General features: G+C 45.8%; 1 protein-coding gene across 4 annotated transcripts in view; it reads right to left on the bottom strand.

Moving 5' to 3' along the window:
* The window catches only part of ANKRD13A (ankyrin repeat domain 13A), a 33,059-nt gene continuing 14,787 nt past the window's right edge, over positions 1 to 18,272 (bottom strand). For all 4 annotated transcript variants that reach the window (XM_046024465.1, XM_046024466.1, XM_046024467.1 and 1 more), the window contains 12 exons: positions 17,587 to 17,632; positions 15,893 to 16,036; positions 15,013 to 15,202; positions 11,206 to 11,272; positions 9,779 to 9,860; positions 8,674 to 8,735; positions 7,797 to 7,927; positions 7,121 to 7,278; positions 6,221 to 6,334; positions 4,823 to 4,983; positions 3,221 to 3,288; positions 1 to 2,060 (listed from right to left, as the gene is read on the bottom strand). In XM_046024465.1, the coding sequence (XP_045880421.1) occupies positions 1,865 to 2,060; positions 3,221 to 3,288; positions 4,823 to 4,983; positions 6,221 to 6,334; positions 7,121 to 7,278; positions 7,797 to 7,927; positions 8,674 to 8,735; positions 9,779 to 9,860; positions 11,206 to 11,272; positions 15,013 to 15,202; positions 15,893 to 16,036; positions 17,587 to 17,632 (1,419 nt within the window). In that variant the 3' untranslated portion in view covers positions 1 to 1,864. The remainder of the gene's footprint in view (positions 2,061 to 3,220; positions 3,289 to 4,822; positions 4,984 to 6,220; positions 6,335 to 7,120; positions 7,279 to 7,796; positions 7,928 to 8,673; positions 8,736 to 9,778; positions 9,861 to 11,205; positions 11,273 to 15,012; positions 15,203 to 15,892; positions 16,037 to 17,586; positions 17,633 to 18,272) is intronic.

The following is an 18,272-nucleotide window of genomic DNA, read 5'->3' on the forward strand; positions in this document are numbered from 1 at the left end:
TAGTGTCCGAGCACCCTCTCGGGAAGCAGTCTTTATTTGCATTTTAAGAGAGTGAACACATAGATGAGAAATGCTGCAACAGATGGACAGAACACTCAGTCCCTTTTTAACCGACTTCCCGGGGAGTCCCCTTCCTCCGGAAGCAGAACAGTGGAATGCAAACACAGAAATCATGGCTGGTCCACCTCAAGGAGTAAACGCTGCGGCCTGACGCATTCTCGAGAAGTGTCTTCACTCAGGGTGAACACGGAGTAAACAGAATGCCAAGCTGTGTGTTGGAAACAAACATGACGCCGTGGTATACTGGCCGTGTTTGTGCAACAGAAGGAATTCTGGTGGGACCGTGACTAAAAAGGCAGGTGGTTATGTGGAATCCAGAGCACAATCCTCTGTGACTAAGAACGTTTTACTGGCAGCACTAACTGGAGGATACGGACACTAACTGCAACGTAGTTTCCGTCTCTTCCCATCCTGAAAGCAGCACAGCAGACAGGAAAGAGACAGGGAGCTGAGGAGGCCACTGTTACCAGGTCATGTCAGTGCAGCCTGTGGGGACGACCAGATGGGCCAGAGTGAGGGCGCCCTCGGCTCTCCTTCCCAGGGTTCTTCTGTGTGGTGTGCAGTGCTTATTTACAGAAGGGTCAGATAAAATCGTTAAACTACTAAAGGTATCCAAAAAAGGCCTGAGAAAATCTGGTTAAAATGTATAACCTAGTATTGCTACTGATGGGAGTAGTTGTCTTTCTATCTTTTAAAAATAATAAAAAGATTCTGTTAAAAAATATATTTATCCAGAAAGATGTTGATTTGAACTCTAAAAAGCAATGCAGAATCATTTCCCCTTTTGAATACAGAGCTTAATATTAAGTTCCGCTTGGAGCTCCCTTTCTACCTACAAGGCCACCCCTTCTTCTCTAGCGAGCATAGGCCTGTAGTGGGGTCTCCCTTGGCCTCTCCGTGGCAATCTGTCACTAGGGAAGGTGCGGAACACACCTAGTTTGGTTCTGTGCTGTCTGATGTTTTGGCCAGCCTGCCACCTCCGAGAACAAGCCTCAGGCTCTCCTAGCTGCTCCTTCCGGGCCAAGATTAGCTGCCTTGGATTTAGCCTGGAGGATCCTGCTCTCAAAGGAAGTGCCTTTATAAATTCAAATCAGACCCCTCAGTGTGGAGTGAGGTGGTTTGAAACTATTGGTAATTTTTAAGGCTAAGGCAACATCAGTGGTCATTTGTACATCCTAATGTGATGCAAATAGTTACGCCTAATCTAAAACATCCTGTTCATGTCTCCTCTTTGACTCTAGCGGGGATGGGAGGGATGGAATAAGGTGGAGATGGAGGAGGAGAAGTCAGTGTCCTAGAAACCCTGTATAAAGGTAAAAACAAAAGAATAGATCGGCACAGATTATCCATTTCTTTGGTGAACTGTAAAGAAGTGTCTCATAAATTCTCATAAACCACACTCTAAAAAGGCTGCTGCTCTCATATATAAAAGCACCCTGACTCTGCAATAACTTGTTTTGTTATCACTCCTTGATAAAAATTAATCTACAAACTTGCGGGGATTGGGGTTTTTGTCTAAAGCTGGTAGTAAAAACGTGACCTGCAAGCCAATACATCTAATGGAAAGTGACGATGCTCTCCTCCCCTAAGCCCGGAGATGGGGCCTGCTGGTCCCCAGCCCCTCCCCGGGGGAGTGTCATGGATGGGCCTGGGAGTCCCTGGCCCGGCACCTCTGCAGAAGGAAAGGGCAGCTGCTGTCAGCTGCATACATGCGAGGTGCAGTCCCTCGGCCCCGGGCACTAGTGATGCAGCACTCGCATGCGGCCCAGAACCTCTGCTTTGTGCAGCCCATGAGCAGAAAGGTCTATTTCTCAGTGAGAGACAGCTGTAAGACTTGCTGGAGCTCCTCCTCCTCCTCCCGGAGCCGGAGCTCCTGCTCCTCTAGCTCTTTGGCAGAGAGCTCCATGGCCAGCTGCAGGTCACTATCAAAACAGCTCGTCTCGCTCGAAGCCCCGGGGCGCAGGCCTTCTGAGCTGGTGAGGAGGCTCTCCTGGATGGCCCTGTAGGGGGAAAGAGGCGGAAAAGGAAACCAATTACCAGTATCATCAGGACGGCAGCAGCACCCAAATTTAACTGCCTCCCGAGAATGCACCATACTGTGCTACGGCCCCTCGGAACAACCTGTTGCTTAAACTATAGCCCCTGGAGGACTTTACTAGTTGCCAAGCACATTCAGATCTGGCCTTAAGAAAAACATATACTGGCAACAGGTCTTTGGGGAGAAGGACGATATACGACTGTGAAGCTGGGCAGCCGGGAACACCCGGCCTGCCCAGGGCAGAACGCCGGGAAGCCGAGCACCCAGGAATGCCCGGTCAGCTCAGGGTGGAACAAAATACCGCCTGCTTCCCTTTTCCGTTATCGCTCCTTTCTCTTCCCAGAAGCGCCCGTTGTCTTTTAGATGGGTCCTTTGAGTGTGCTTGGTTAACTATAAACTTTATCCTCCTCCTTGCTAGTCCACAAGACCTGTGACTAGTGTTTGACCGTCATCGATTCTTCTGTTGGCTATTGTTTCTACCTAATAAAAGTAGACTGTGGAGTTGCTCATGGCCGCAGTCTTTTCGACTATTGCCCCTGCTCCCAATCTCTTGAAGCTGATTCGTTTGTGCCTAGTTCTTCTCCCGTCGCCGACTGGAAGCGGCAATACTGGGCACTTCATATGCGTCCCACGGGCACAGTGCCGTTCAGTCCCCTCTACGTCTGGAGGCGGGGTGCTGTGTACAGGGAGTAACTGGGGCTCAGAGAGGGGAGCAGACCCACCCAGGATCACCCAGCTGCTAAGGGATGGGGTCAGGAACTGAATTTGGGTCTATTTTAAAGCAAAACCTAAGTTTTCTTTCAGTGGGCTTTCATATACGCCTGGAGTACATGAAAACACTCCATAAAATCAATCTTTCCAGTCTTTACCCTCTCCTTTAAAAAGATAATCTATTCATCCCCGTACCTGTTCCCCAAAGCCTCCTCATTCTTAAAACTATCTACTTCCCGCTGCGGGCATCTAGACCCTGTGAGCATATACTCCTTGCAGAAGATCAGACTGCTCAAGAAGCATTTACTGGGAGCCTTTCTGCCAATGGCACTGGCCTGTGGCTAGTCACCAACTGGATCAACACTAAGTCCCGTGTCGGTCTCAGTTTAATTTAAGAGTCACACCAGTCACCTCTCATACTGGGGGTCATAGGCATGTGTCTGGCCGATCCCTCCATTCGAAGCTGGTCCTGAAAGTTCCTGCGAAAAAAACAAACATAATGGACATGAATACCTCCTAGAAGGAGGAGGCATCATATTGATAAAGCGACAAAAGCAGCAAGAACAAAATTTTAAATGTTTCCATGTCCATTACTGATAACACCACATGAAAAATGAACAGAGACTTGGGTAATCTCAAAAACGACACCTAAATGTCAGGTGGAATGTGGTACACTACCCTGCTTAACGGCCAGAGCCTCTCACACTTGACACAGAATCTATCAAAAACAACCTTGGGCCAAGTTTAAGTGAACAAGGCAGGTCATTCTTGTAAAGCAAGGTGACAATACATAACTCAACATTTGTCATCTTTGACTTTGGCCACCCACCCACTTTGTAAAATTTATGGTCAACAAGGTTTATGCAGATACTGGGCGGGGGGTAGCAATAAGCTCACTTGCAGAAGAGGAAGGTGCACTGGAGGGACAGGGAGGTCCAGGGGCTGGGCTTCTCCCAGGAGGCCTCCCAAAGGGAATATGCTGGCTCTGGGTGTGGCCTTTGGCCCAGCAGCTTCAGAAAACTGAATGGTTCCAAGAACGGATGGATGGGAAACGGAGGAGGGGAAGGGCGTACAACCTTGGAGTCTCAAGAATAAAACCATAATGCCAAAAACCTGAGGTTGGACGCTGGAGTGTGGTGCCACTCTCAAACCTTGGGGGGGGCTGTGAGTTCAGGGGCTGGGCCTGCTTCATCAAAGAATCCTTGCTCTGCAAACACATGCCAAATGAGCGATGGAAGGAAACAAGGAACCAAGGAACAAAGAGCAGGAGCCCAGGACACCAAAAGGTGGGGGACACAGAAAGAGAGCCCACCACAGCAGAATCAGAAAAGCACAAGAGGGCAGGGTTGGAAGGACTTGACATTGGGGGAGGAGGAGCTCAAGGCCTGCACTGTCCCAGGCAGGTGAGACCCGGAGGAAGAACCACCTGAGGAGACCAAGGGCACCTGTTCTTACTCTGGTCTGCCCCACCCTTAGCTCTACCCTTAGCTAGAGTCCCTGACAGTTTGGAATTATACCCTTTGCAACAGAATAAAACACAGGAGTAAAAAACGAACTTAACCACCACCTTAACTCAACCACCATTTTCATCACACACTGAGCGACCACAATACAATGACTGGTCTTCCCTCGGGAGGAAACTAGGATTCGAATCCACATGCCTTCTTATAAGACGACCAACATGTGGACAATATTCCAGGAAAAAACAGGATGGGGGAAGCTAGCATGAACCTACGGTTCCGGTACTAGCATATCAGACAGCATGCTCTGAAAACTACGGGATCGTGGGCTGCGTGGGTGAACCTGAGGAGAAGGAAAGTCTGTCGGGAGACATCCTGTGAACGATGCTGACTTGGGCTGTGCACATGGTGTCACAGAAGCAGCTTTTAGGAAAGACCAGGTGCAGAAAATAGGACCTCCGTGTACACTGAGAATATGCCCAGCTTGTGATGTCCAGTGAGTCTCACAAGTCAGCTACAGCTTGAACCCTGCCATTTGTTCCACTAATTGCACCTGGCTCCGGCTGGATTCCAGTAAACTCTGCTGGATGGCAAACTGCATTAGCTCATAATCTTCGTCTTGTAAATGCACATTTCTGCCATTGTCTTGAACATGGTAAGAGTCTGGAATTTCAAATACAGACTGATCCACCTCAAAGTTTGTGACGTGGGAAGCTGAAACACAAAGGGTAAGAGTCCGGTGCCTGAATCAGCAAAATAAATTTCCACTTCAAACTTAAAATTTTAAATGTAAAAAATGTGTTCAGTTAAAAAAACAAAAGGATTAAAATGATTAAGATCTAGGTTTGCTACTATGTGAGAGAGATTTTGAGGAACAATATCCTTGACAGAAAAGTACCAAAATATGGCCTTTTTCTTTTGGTCTTTTTCTTTTTTTTAAGTAATAAAATTAACTCATGGTCATAAAAAAATAAAGATCTCTGTCTCCCTAAACCCTTTCTCTTATTTCCAAAGTCCTGAGGTAACCAGTGTTCCCTTGCATGTCTTTTGAGAAATGCAGTGTGTGTATGTGTGTGAATAATACATAGTCACACCAAGGACTCTTTGTAGTTTTCCTTTTTTTACTATGAAATACAGTAAACATATGCAAACGAAGTAAGATGTCTGTAAACTAAACTAAAAATGATAATAAAATGGGGCACCTGTGTGGCTCAGTCGGTTGGGCATTCAACTCTTGGTTTCAGCTCAGGTCATGATCTTGGGGTCATGGAATTGAGTCCCACACGGAGCCCTAAGTCAGGCTCCGCATTCACCATGGAGTCTGCTTGAGATTCTCTCCCCCTGCACCGCCCCTCACAGCTTACACATGCTCTCTGTCCCTCTCTCTCAAAAATTAATAAATGCCTGTGTATCCTTCAACTAGTCCAAGACACAGAACACCATTTTACCGCAGTAAAACAGACAAAACAACCAAAAAAAAAAAAATCAGTTTTGTTTCTATATACTACCAACGAGTAACTGGAAGGTAAGTAAATAATCCATTTACAGTAGCCTCCAAAAAATAATCTGGATGGGTTTGCCGGCAAGGGAGCCTGAGGAAATTTTGTGAAGTAACAGAAATGCTCTTCATCTTGACTGTGGTGGTTCTGTGGGTACACACATTTGTCCAAAAGCACTGAACTGTCACACTTAAAGCAGGAGCATCTTACTGTATATACAGTACACCTCAATAGAGCTGGTTTTTAAAACTACGCTTTTTTTTTTAATACAAGTGGAGTCATATTCTACAAGTTTTTACACTGACTCTCAAAAAAATCTAACATTTTCTTTCATTCAGTGCAGAGATCTATTTCATAAGATACTCCAATGTCAAACTGAATAATCAGTAATTAACTGGATGTGTTCTTTTTTTTTAAACCACAAAGCCCAACTTTTTTTTTTTTCCTTTTACCTGTATCAGCCTGGGTCCCTTCCACGTTTTGAGATCCAGTTTCTTCAGCAGTGCTACAGCCATTGACGTTTCCAAATGTAATCCGTGCATTTAAGACATGAAACAAGGGAATTTCTAACAAAATAAAAGCTTTTATAAATAAATTTTACAAAAATAATAATAGCCACCATTTACTGAGTGCCTACTGTGCTCATACACATCAAATACATTAACATAACTACCCTTCCCAATATACAGATGGGAAAACTGAGATTCAGAGAGGTTAAGCAGCTTTTCCTAGATCACAGTGAATAAGCGATTGAGCCCGCACTGAAGAATGTGTCACAAGTATGCAACTTTCCGAACTGTAGATTCCTTGCAAGTTCTATGTATTGTGTATAGGATTATGCATTCCATTACAAGCCCTAAAACATACTTAGGTATCAAAGATCTTGGTGTCAGAGGTCTTCTTCAGAAACAATCTAATTTGATGCCTGTTAAGTGTGACATGAAAACAATGAATATTTTCCATTCATTCCCAATGACACTTCTTTAAGCCATATTAAGCTAAAGGATCATTGTGACCCCCTCCATTATGTATACTGTCTGCTACTTTTGCCTAAAATGTTCCAGTGCCAGGGTGCTGGGTGGCTCAGTTGGTTAGCCATCTGTCTTCAGCTCAGGTCATGATCCTGGGGTCCTGAGATCAAGTCCCACATCTGGCTCCCTGCTCAGCGGGGAGCCTGCTTCTTCCTCTTCCCACCCCACCTCATCCCCCATCCCACTTGTGCTCTCTCGCCCTCCATCCAAATAAATAAAATCTTAAACAAACAAAAAACATTCCAGTGCCCTGAAGCACATTCTGTCACCCACAGAAATGGCCAGAACCTTCAGGTGCTTCTCTGGTTTAGTAGTCAGTACCTATTTTGACAGGAAATCCAGGTGGGAATTCCAGTTTGATGAAATCTCTCAGCCGTGCAAAATGAGCACTGGTTCGGGCCATGAGATCAATGATGGGAATGACCTGCTCCACAAGAGAGAGCGGAAAGTCCTCACACATCCACAGCATTGCTTTGAACCTGCAAGACGGACCAAGACAAGAGTGAGGCCAACACCCCCAGACAAGGGAAAGTGAATGACTTGCACGCAGCCGGCAAGACAGCACCAGCCTCCTCCTGAATGCAGCCTTCCCAGCCACCGTACTTCTCTTAACGCAGAGCGGGTAAGGGACTAGACCTGTGCGGAATTCGGACGACCATGCGATCTGGCCATCGGGAGAAATGCCCAGCACGCTGACCTCCCCCTGCAGCAGCTGGAATTGACAGCAAGCGTGAAGGAACTGAGGGCTGGTGGAGCTTTCCACGGGATCAGATGAAGCTTGCTGGCAGTAAAAAGTACAAGGAATTCTTATAACCCATCTCTGCTCCATTTGGAAAAGGGCTAATAAGAAGGTGTGCAATCTGCTATTTGCTTTTCTCAGATAAAGTAACTTCCAAATGATGTCTAAAGGAAAGGGACACAAAAATGACAACACGACCCCCAAGAAACAGCACAACTTCTGAAACAAGAATCCGTGTGGCCGCTGAGCCCCTCTTACTTTTGCGTTCTAATCGTCAGCTCTTTCGGCCTTCCAATGTCCCGATCCTTCAGATCAAACTCTTCGTTAAAGTACTCCTCAGGCGTGATGGCCGTGGGGTTGTTGGCAGTGGCGCATTCCGTAGTGAGGTCCTGCCAAGCCAGAACTCAGGGGAATCAGAAATGCGAATTGGTGCTCACAAGTGGAGACCTATGGCAGCCCCAGAGGTGGCTGCATTAACCAGCTACGGATTAGGATGTTCTAGTCATTTCACTCCCCCCCACAACCGCGCCCCACATACACTTTTTTTTTTTTTAACTAAGTTACTACACAGAACAAGAAAATCCACAAAGGTGTGAGGAAATGACACAGGAAGCCTAACGGGTCTCTCCATGTCAAACGTTTCTCCACTCTCTTTAGCATTTTTATCTCCTGACAGGAAAAAAAAGAAAAAAAGAGAGAAATGGCTGAAAGCACATAAGACCTAGGAGACCTGGAGCTTACATTCCAGCTCTGTCAGGCTCTTGCTCGGGCCACTGGAAAGGGAATCTCTGTTTTCTGACCCTCTGACAGCCATTATACCAACTCCACAGAGTTCTCATAAGGATCAAGTAAGAAAATGTTTGTTAAGGTGCTCGGTTAAAACAGAAAGTCCTGAATCCTTTCCAAGTTTACAGATGAGAGAGAAAGCACCTGAATTCCACAGTCATGACCCTCCTCTAAAATCTGTATTTGTAAGACTCATTTATTTCTCTTCCAAAAGAGTATCTCCGATTTCAGCTTGGGAGTGCCCTTCAGCCTTGCAGACAGAGAGGCCTGGTGAGGTTCGGTAAATGCCATCACAGCACAGCAAAGTCATGTCCTTTCTTGAACCTGAGAGCTCGCTGCTTCCACTTACCCCTTGAGCACCAAACTGGTGTTCCACAGTTCCCAGCAAAGATTCCAGTGGGTTCCTGTCCGCTAGAGAAGGGAGGAAAAGTTTAATGTCTACTATTATGCCTTACTTGTGACTGCAGAAAGAGATTCTCATCCTATTTTAAAGTTCTGGATCCCAGCTACCTACGTTAGGAAGTCCATTTATGGGCAGGCTGGTAAAATCATCTGTAATAACCAACAGCTAATTTATCCCTCATAGGACATTTTTTATTAGGGTCTCTAACCTAGGTTAGCAACAGTTACAAGAACTAGAGTAGAAAGTGTTTGGGTTTAGGAGTGAGCCTGGGGTCGGGGGGCCACAGAGTTCTCATCTGTCAAACCAGAATCCTAATAACAGCAGTGGTGGTGGAGGCAGCCAGCAATGACCGTGTGCTGGCCACACTCTGCAGGAACCTTCCAAAGGTTCACATGAAGCAACTCGTCCCATCCTCCCAAGCACCCCCATTTCACTGCTGAGGAACCTGAGCCCCAGAGGGTAGGTAACTTAAGGCCAAACAACAGGTCACTGGTGGGGCTGGGATATAACCACCGCGCATTGGCAGAGTTTGGGCTCATGGTCCAGGTTCTGTCCAGATCTTCCATGGTACAAGTTGGACTGACTCGCTCATTCCAGGGAGAACTAGCAACTCCAGCAACTGTTCAGAACACAAGCACAAACCCTTCTGCATGGCTTTAATTCCACCGGAAGCCAACTATAGGTAGTATCTTCAAGAATGGGCCAGAAAGGAGCACCTGGGTGACTCAGTGGGTTAGGTCTCTGCCTCCAGCTCAGGTCATGACCTCAGGGTCCTGGGATCCAGCCCCGAATCAGGCTCTCTGCTCAGCCGGGAGCCTGCTTCTTCCTCTCTCTCTCCCTGCCTCTCTGCCTACTTGTGATCTCTCTCTCTCTCTGTCAAATAAATAAATAAAAATCTTAAAAAAAAAAATAATGGGCCAGACTAAGGAAATTTTTGTAAAAAGAAGTTAGGGTTCGGATGAGCCTGACCTGACCACATTCACCCCAGAACTTAATGAAGCCAACAAAGGCTCTCTCTCTCTCTCTAGGCCAAACAAAAGGTGGGGATTACCTTTATATCTCTTTTTCTCTTCCTCGGTCAGATGTTCTGTCCGGATTTTGGTTATCACACTCACATTGTTTACTGTGTAAACCTTGAGAGACGTGTGCAAAAGAAAACAGTGACACAGGGACTCAAAACTCAAAAAATAAGCATAGCAAGAGCAAGAATGCTGAAGCCAAAAAAAGAAAAAATTCAGCAAAATAAAAATGAGAAATGGTTGACAATCATTAGGATCCTTCAGAGAAAAATATATAAGCTATCAACTTAGAAATGCAGCAGCAGTTAATTTGCATCTGACAGTTTCAAATACCGAGGAGTAAGGACGGTTGCACCTTCCCGCCTGCCCTTTGTGTTGCTAAACACCCTCGAACAAAGGTCCTGATATTTAGGCCTCCCTGCTGGATTCCTATCGTGCTATTCCTATCCCAAAGCCGCATCATGGGCTTCCGTACAGATCTGTGGTGATCTTATAATGAGACTGACTTAGACAGCCATCTGCTGGGCGAAAGGAAAATGGAACAAACACAAGGTTCTCTATACCCATTAAGACTTGATGAGGAAACTGGCAAGTCACTATTTAAAAAGCTATTCCCTCTACAGACAAAAAATTATCCTCATCACCAGTCAGGGCTCTTGTTCTCTAGGCCGCCTGAGGAATGTGGGGGTCTGGAAGACCAAATCTTATGGTAAGCAGAATTAACTGTATGTGCCCTTTATGGATTCCTGCATGATCAGAGACTCGAGGAAATCCACACAGTACTGGAGCGACTGTATCTAAATGCATCTTGCTGAGCATGACGTAAGTGTCTTTGCATATTCAGAGGTCACCAGAGGATCCTGCGGCGGCCAACTCCGGCCCTGGGAGCCAGCAATCCCTGCTAGACTGCACTGCTACAGAGAAGCCAGCAAGCAGAGCGCTCCCGCTGACAAGACACCAGAGGCCCCGACTGACAGCAGTCTCCACTCTTGACAACTGTATTCTTAACGCACTGATGTCATGCGAGTGGGCTGTCAAGCCACTGGTTACAATTAGGCTGACTACGAAAATGCGAGATTATTAAAGCTATTTTACTTTTTTTTTTTCTTTAAACCCACTCAGGTTAAAAAAAGATCGACATGCAGGTCTAAGTCTAATCCTTTCTTTTCCTCCTTAAAGAATTAAAGGAATGGTCACTCCCCGGGGAACGACTGGCACCCAGCCTCACTTCTCTCCAGGGCTGTTTCTCTTTGGCATACCTGGGGGCCTCCTCGGGACATGCTATTCTATTTTCTGAATGTCAGATCAGATACAAATCCAAGTTGAGAGACACCAAGCAGTACGTTATTCCCCAGAGCATCTCCATGGCACAGAGGCATGAAAACAATCTGAACAGACTCCTCATTTGCATAGAAGCTAAATAGCTATATTAAATCTTATTTTAAGAGTTTCCTTTTACCTTTGCTTCGTAACCATTAACAACTTCTGCTTTATCTGTCCTCCAGCCCCAGAATCCGGATTTAGTTCTGATAAAAAGTGAACACCACAAATTTCTACATGTACAAAATGCCATTCAGATTTATCCCTGCCGCCTTTATAGTTTACTTCCCCCAGCTTAAGGCGGTGAAGGCCACTTGGTGAGTATGGTCCTACTGTCCACAAAAGGATGCTCTTGGTGACAGATGGCTTACACTGCCCCACCCCCTCCCACAGTTATTAATCATTTCGCCTCACTCCTAGCATAGAAAGCCTCCACTCTTGGCTTCTTTACAGAAACCGCCAGCACAGGGGACAAATGTGGGGACACTGACTAGACAGCTGTCCTAAAGAAATGAAGATGACCAGCATCCAAGGGCTCGCCACGAGGTGCAATCTGGGTCAGAGCATTTGTCTGGATCATCGTAACTGTGGGCATGGACGTCAGCAGCTCTGTCCCCATGAGCAGCCGCATCTCAATCGAGGAATTCTTAGAACAACGAGGCACAGGCCATCCTGCTCCTCGGGAGAACGGGTGGGTTAGGAACTCATCACTGTGGCGAGCTGCTTGGAGAAGCCATTAATGCCTGCAAAATGGCTTGGGAGTCACACGTTTTATCAGGTTTGGTGCAGCAGAGGAAAGGATGTTATGTTAAAAGCAGTTTTTCAGCCCAGGCATTGATTCCAGGTCTGTGGAACTGCTTTTAAAGGAGCCCAGCATTCCAGCAGCAGCTACCACGTTGGTCAAGGTGCCTGAAAACCCAGTTATTCCACTCAACATACTTCTGGGTAAAAATGCATTTAGAGCCAAGAGTGGCCAAGAGGCTGTGGTTCATTTTCAAAGTAGCTCATCCTGGGAAATACTACCACTCAGAGGGGAGCCCTGACCAGTCTGGTCTGCCCTTTTGTCTAGGACATCACATCCTAGCTCCACTCCATCACATTCTAGCTCCATGCTGCATATGGCCCCATGCAGAACTGGCCTGCCTGCCTTCCGCTCTGACCCCAGAGGGAAGTGGACATCATGCAGGAAGCTCCGGGAACTGGCAGGTGAGCCAACTCATAACAAAGATACAGGCCATTTGCATCTCGTGTTTCCAAACGGCTTTATTAGTCCAGATGGGGTATGCAAAGTTTTATGAGTACATTACAGCCCATCAGAGAAAGGAGGGACCAGAGCTTCACCTTTCCGATTAGTCCACAATGAAGGAAGCATGACCCATGGAGAGAGAGAGAGAGAAACCCTAAAGGGATTACACCAAATGCTGGCTATCCCCACTTCACATTTCAGAAACAAAACTGAAATCCAGGGGGCAAGGGGTTAGGGTCCACACTGATTCATAAACCAGAGTCCCATCTTAGTCATCAAGAATTGAAAACAAGACAGTCCTTTTAGTTAACAGATTCAGTCCTCGGTTCCTTGTCTTTAACCAAGTCACCTGATATTTTGGCCTGGGGAGAACTGTTTCCTGGCACACAGTCTTCTGAGGTACCAAAGGATCACTCAGTCTGCTCTCCTTCATCCTGTGGGTCTGCTGGGGAAAAGGAGCTGCGCCGTTCTCCCTGGAGACCGCCATGCTGCTCAGTTCTCTGCATCTGCTTGGCTGGCAGTCCTGGCTGCTCTGCTTCCCTTTCCATTCCCCCTCTGGCAGCTTGCTTATTAAATTCAGCGTCCTAATTTAAAACCAAAAGTCTAATAACTCCTTGGCTCTTGATCAACTTTACATGCAGAGGCATCTGAAAATGACAGGAGGACACCAGCTCCCCCTCTGCCACTTTTACCTCTGCCGAGACTGCCACACCAGGGGCCACTGAGCCAATGCCACAGCGTGGAGGCTGCTGAGCCATGTGGAGAAAGGCTCAGAGGGCGGCAGGGAACGTTCTGTTTAAGGCTGGCAGAGCCTAATCTTTCAGGCACGAGACCAATCCAGACTTCAGCCAGAGGGTACATACGGGAGGCCAAAAACTCATGCAGGAAGCAAGCCTCAGGCTGTCAGAAACAGATCAGAGGAACGACAACGACTATCGCAAGAGAGGACACCTTCCAGATTCAATCAAACACACACTCCCACCTCCAGTAGGAAGGACGTGCACACACCATTTCTACGACTCGAGTGGCTCCAAAACTCACTAACTGCGTATTTAATTCTGAGCACCACCAAAAAAAGCACCTGTCTTCCAGAAACCCTTTCTCCGAGACCCACTGTCAGTTGCAAAAGGAGATTAGCTTGAACCTTCTGAAAACCCAGTAACCATATGAACATCACATGTGCCTTAGTCCTCCATACAAATGGAAGGTGCCCTCATATACCATCTACCTTCAGCCAGTAATCAGCACGATCTTTGTAATTGACACTTAAGAACACTGACTCTACCAACTCTGCCAGAGAACTAGAGGGAACAGCAGCTCTTCTCATGACATCTTCGGATCATCGGGACTTTAGCAGCATATCTCAAGATTCACTCCTTTCTTTTTTTCAAGGACACCGAAACCCGGAGAGACCAAGTCACCTCCCCAAAGCCACACAGTCATTCAGGGCCCCTGACAGTGGCACTCAGTTCTTCTCACCCCCATCTCCACAGCTGGGCTGCAGCAGGGAGGGCAGGCTCCTCTCTTCCCAGTTTTCCCAACAGAACCCTAGCTGAAGGTGCTCTCCCTGTCTGCAGAGGCGTGTGCCCAGCCTCAGGGGTCTGCCCCAAACCCTCCCAGGTAAAGTCACGGTCAGTCCCTAGTAGATAGTTGTCACCTGGCAAGGCTGGTGATAGGGCGCTGACCCTGCCTCACAGGGGTACCACTACCCAAGCAGCAGTGGTATCAGGACACCACACAGGCTGACACTTGGGTTTTGTCTTCTGCCACTAACAGACGCCCTAATTCCACTGCTCTATCTAAATTCGAAGAAAGGGGCATTTCAGTCTTATATTTGACTCATCAGAAAATTCTCAGTCTTATGAACTAATTTTATGGAAACAAAGAAAAGAAAAAGAGAGGAAAGGTAGTATATTCACTAAAAGTAAAGAAAGCCTAAATCCAGGATAACGTATGTCCATGTGATCTCAGGCTGTGCTGCTTTGGATTCCAGAGAGCTGGATGTGACGTCCTAGGCAAACACTCAGGGCTCTCGCAGACTCCCTCAGCTCAATGTGTTTGGAGGTAAGAACACTCAGGTCAACAGCTCTGACTGCCTCTGCTTCCCCTACACTCAAAAGCTCTCCATGCCTCTGCCCGGCCCAGAGGCAGATGACCAGTTCTCGTCTAGGTTAACCAAGGCACAAACCTCTCCAGAAGTTTCTTCTGGTAGAATCTGGAAGAGAACTGAAAACTCCTCCAGACTCTTTCTCTAAACTCTTAGGCCTCACAGGGGAAAGGGCCACATTAAACTATACAGTAAGTGTGAATCTGACTAGTATCAGTACAACCATAATCAATACTGGGTCAGTGCTAGCTTCCAGAAGCTCAGAGCTCCATGGTTTGGGACTAGGGAGTCTTATGGATCCCCAAACACCAAAACAAAAAATTCAAATAAAATCCATTAGAAAGGGCCCATAAAAGAATATGAAGACATTTCTCCAAGACGTAACCAATGTGCTGTAAAAATGCTCTATGAAAGAGGATGTCAGCTATGGCTTTTACTTGGTTAGAACAGAAAGCAATGTTAAAACCCACTACTGTTTATTATGCCGTATTAGAAAAATGCCAATCCACCCATAAATTCTGATTCCTATCTACATGCTACTAAAGACAGCAGTAAAGGGATTAGATATTAAAATGCAGAATCGAAATGCATACCTTTCAAAAGCAATATTTTTAGTATCGAGGCTGGTGTTAATGACTGGGCTTGTGAGCCGCCTCTCAACTTCCCTGCCTTTTGGCTTCATCAAGTCCAGCGTGAGGCGCTCCATTTCCTGGGAAAGGTCAAAGTGCTCAGTGGTGACCACTCTGTCATCATGGTTGACTTCCATCAGCTCCGCCCTGTTGTCTGTTGATGGAAACAAGAGCATAACCAAGCGCCAGGCAAAGAAGACACAAAAACAAGGAAGCCTCAAAAGTTAAAATGCATCATCTTACATTTTTCCCCTCAAGTGCTATCAAATAAAACCTAAAGACTATTGATTATTCACTACGTACTTACGTGGGGATTATCTGGCCAGTTTCCACAGCCCACAGGCCATCTTCTCCAGAACTGCAGGCATTAAAAACAATTTGCCTTCTTCATTGGCAACACATCTGTGCACTTTTTAAAATACACAACTTACAAATATACAATTTACATTACTAATGTAAATTGTTTATGCATCATGCTGGGCTGGCAATACCATTTTTCTCACCCTCCATCAGGAGGATTACGCCTGCTTGTGGAGGGAATATAAGGAGATACAAGACAGTCTCCCACTCAACACTCAGAAATGTGGGACAGACGCATGTCAAAAGGGTAACAGTGTTGGGTGGTAAATGATACGGGCAAGAGAATCAAGAAAACTATCCAAAAAAGAAGTAAAATTGAGGCATTGAGAGCTGAAAAGTTAACAAGAATAACCAAAAAAGAAACAAAACAAAGTCCCAGACAGGGTCAGATAAAGTGTAGGAATGTAAACACATTTTGATGGTCAAAAAGCAATCTGTAACTCAGCATGAGCAGTGATTATGAAAACAGAAAAGAATCACTCACCTTCTCCCTTAAATATAAAACTACGCCTCCCTCTTATCCAGCTCATGTTCTCAAATCCCAGCAATGTGATATCCACACGCAGCTTGGCACCACTTTTCCAAATGCGACACACATCATTCGGGCATATTCTGGAAACCAAGGGCACTGGAGAAGAGAAACGTACTACTGAGGAGAAACCTGAGGGCCAAGCAGAACATGGGAGGCCCAGGAAATCTGGATTGGGACTTTAATAAAAGGAAAGCAGTGGCTGGACGGTGACTGTCAGACAGAACTGGGCTTGGCTCCCACACTGAGGATCCAGGTGGTCACTTTTAAAAAAACAGACTTTCGGGGCACCTGGGTGGCTCAGTGGGTTAAGCCGCTGCCTTCGGCTCAGGTCATGATCTCAGGGTCCTGGGATCGAGTCCCGCATCGGGCTCTCTGCTCAGCAGGGAGCCTGCTTCCCTCCCTCTCTCTCTCTCTGCCTGCCTCTCTGCCTACTTGTGATCTCTCTCTGTCAAATAAATAAATAAAAATCTTTAAAAAAAAAAAACAGACTTTCTGTTCTACAGCTCTTTATAAAAGTGCAGGTGTATGTCTTACCCAGAGAAGACCCTAAATGAACCTCCCAGGGGTATTCTCGATCCCCAAACTGAACCTCTCTCTGTGACTATCCCCCACCATCAGGGCTATACAGCGTGTCCATCTGGCCTTCTCACTCACATACGCTGCTCTGGCCATGTGGCCATGGCCTGCCACACCGCCACACCCACCCTTCAAAACATCAGACCGAACGCAGCTAAGACCTGTGGCTGCTTCGGCATTGAAAAGAGCTCGTAAGGTTTCCAGAAGAACCTGAAGTTCTCTTCTGTTACATACTTTTTACTTCATTTAAATGTTTCATTACAAATATGACATCTTGCCTGACACAGAAGTCAGTGTGAAACAGCTGGGAACCTGGGAATTAAGAGCTGTCATTAACTGATCTACAAGAAGTAAAAGTGGAACATCTAAGAAAATTACTGTCAGTCAACTTGCCTTACATAAGATCTTAGAGAAATACATCCATTTTGTAAAAAACCAAGCTATCCCAACATTTGTCTCATCTTCTTCCATAGAATAACAAGTTTAAATGAAGCAAGTTGAACCACATAAGGAAATGAGTAATTATGGCAAATCTACTTACTAAAATTTTAGCCCTTTAAAAAAACCTAGTAATATGGATAGGTATCAGCTCTAAGTGACAAAAAGAGGAGACAAAATTGTCTCCTTTATAGATGCTCAGGAGAAAAATCCCTATGTGTGGAGGAGAAAACTAGAAGGAAAATAGCCAAAACATTAACAGTAGTTGCACTTAAGTGGGACTATAGGTGGCTGTTTTTTCTTACTCTCTTCTACACATTTCTTAGATTTAAAAAAAAAAAAAAATACATTCAGGGCACCTGGGTGGCTCGGTCGTTAAGTGTCTGCCTTCAGCTCTGATCATGATCCCAGGGTCTTGGGATCAAGCCCCACATCAGGCTCCCTGCTCGGTAGGAAGCCTGCTTCTCCCTCTCCTACTCCCCCTGCTTGTGTTTCCTCTCTCACTGTGTCTCTCTCTGTCAAATAAATAAATAAATTTTTAAAAAAAATTCTGTTTTTATAAAGGAAAAGGAAACGATATTCAGGCTCAATAATTTTGAAAACAAATAAAACACAAGCCCAGAGCCACTCACCCCAGCTGGTGAATTCCCATTTCATCTGCACATAGAAATCTGGAGCCTGAAGGACAAAGGTTTAAAGTAAATGATCCTTAGCACTATTAACTGAACACAAACATGGTAAGGGTTAATGAGGTTTTTAAGTTTGGGGGTTTAAGTTTGGGTGGCGAGGAGGAGAGAACACAGAAAATAAGAAACATAAAAGGCAAACCCATCAAAGTAAATGCTTATTTTATATGCAGGCTCTTATTTTATCTTGATATAAAATATGTCTAGACAGTTAATAAAGTTAACTGAGAGCAACAAGGTTAGAGAGGGATAAAATCAAATCTGATTTAGGACTCAGTCTGGTTCCGAACAGTAGCAGAAAGATGAGCCTGGAAGATAGGCCTAGGCACCGCCATACAATGTGGGTAACAGGCTATTCTGAACAAAGAGAAAGGAACATCAATTCCATCTATCCTATCTGCCTGACTGCAACAGGTTTTGTGTGCTGGGAAGGGCTTCATATTTACTGGACCTCCAAACCAGAAGAGGCTGCCAGACATCACCTCTCCAAGAAGTTCATGTTCCCTCCAGTTAACAGATTTCTGCCCTCATTTTCCTCTTAAACTTTGAGAATTTGGCTTTATAAAATTTTACACCACCAGAGAAGTCTTGTTTAGGATGACTTTCTGATCTGCCCTGAATTCTTACAGAGG

Source organism: Meles meles, chromosome 12, assembly GCF_922984935.1.
Source record: "Meles meles chromosome 12, mMelMel3.1 paternal haplotype, whole genome shotgun sequence".
In the NCBI taxonomy this organism is placed as follows: domain Eukaryota; kingdom Metazoa; phylum Chordata; class Mammalia; order Carnivora; family Mustelidae; genus Meles; species Meles meles.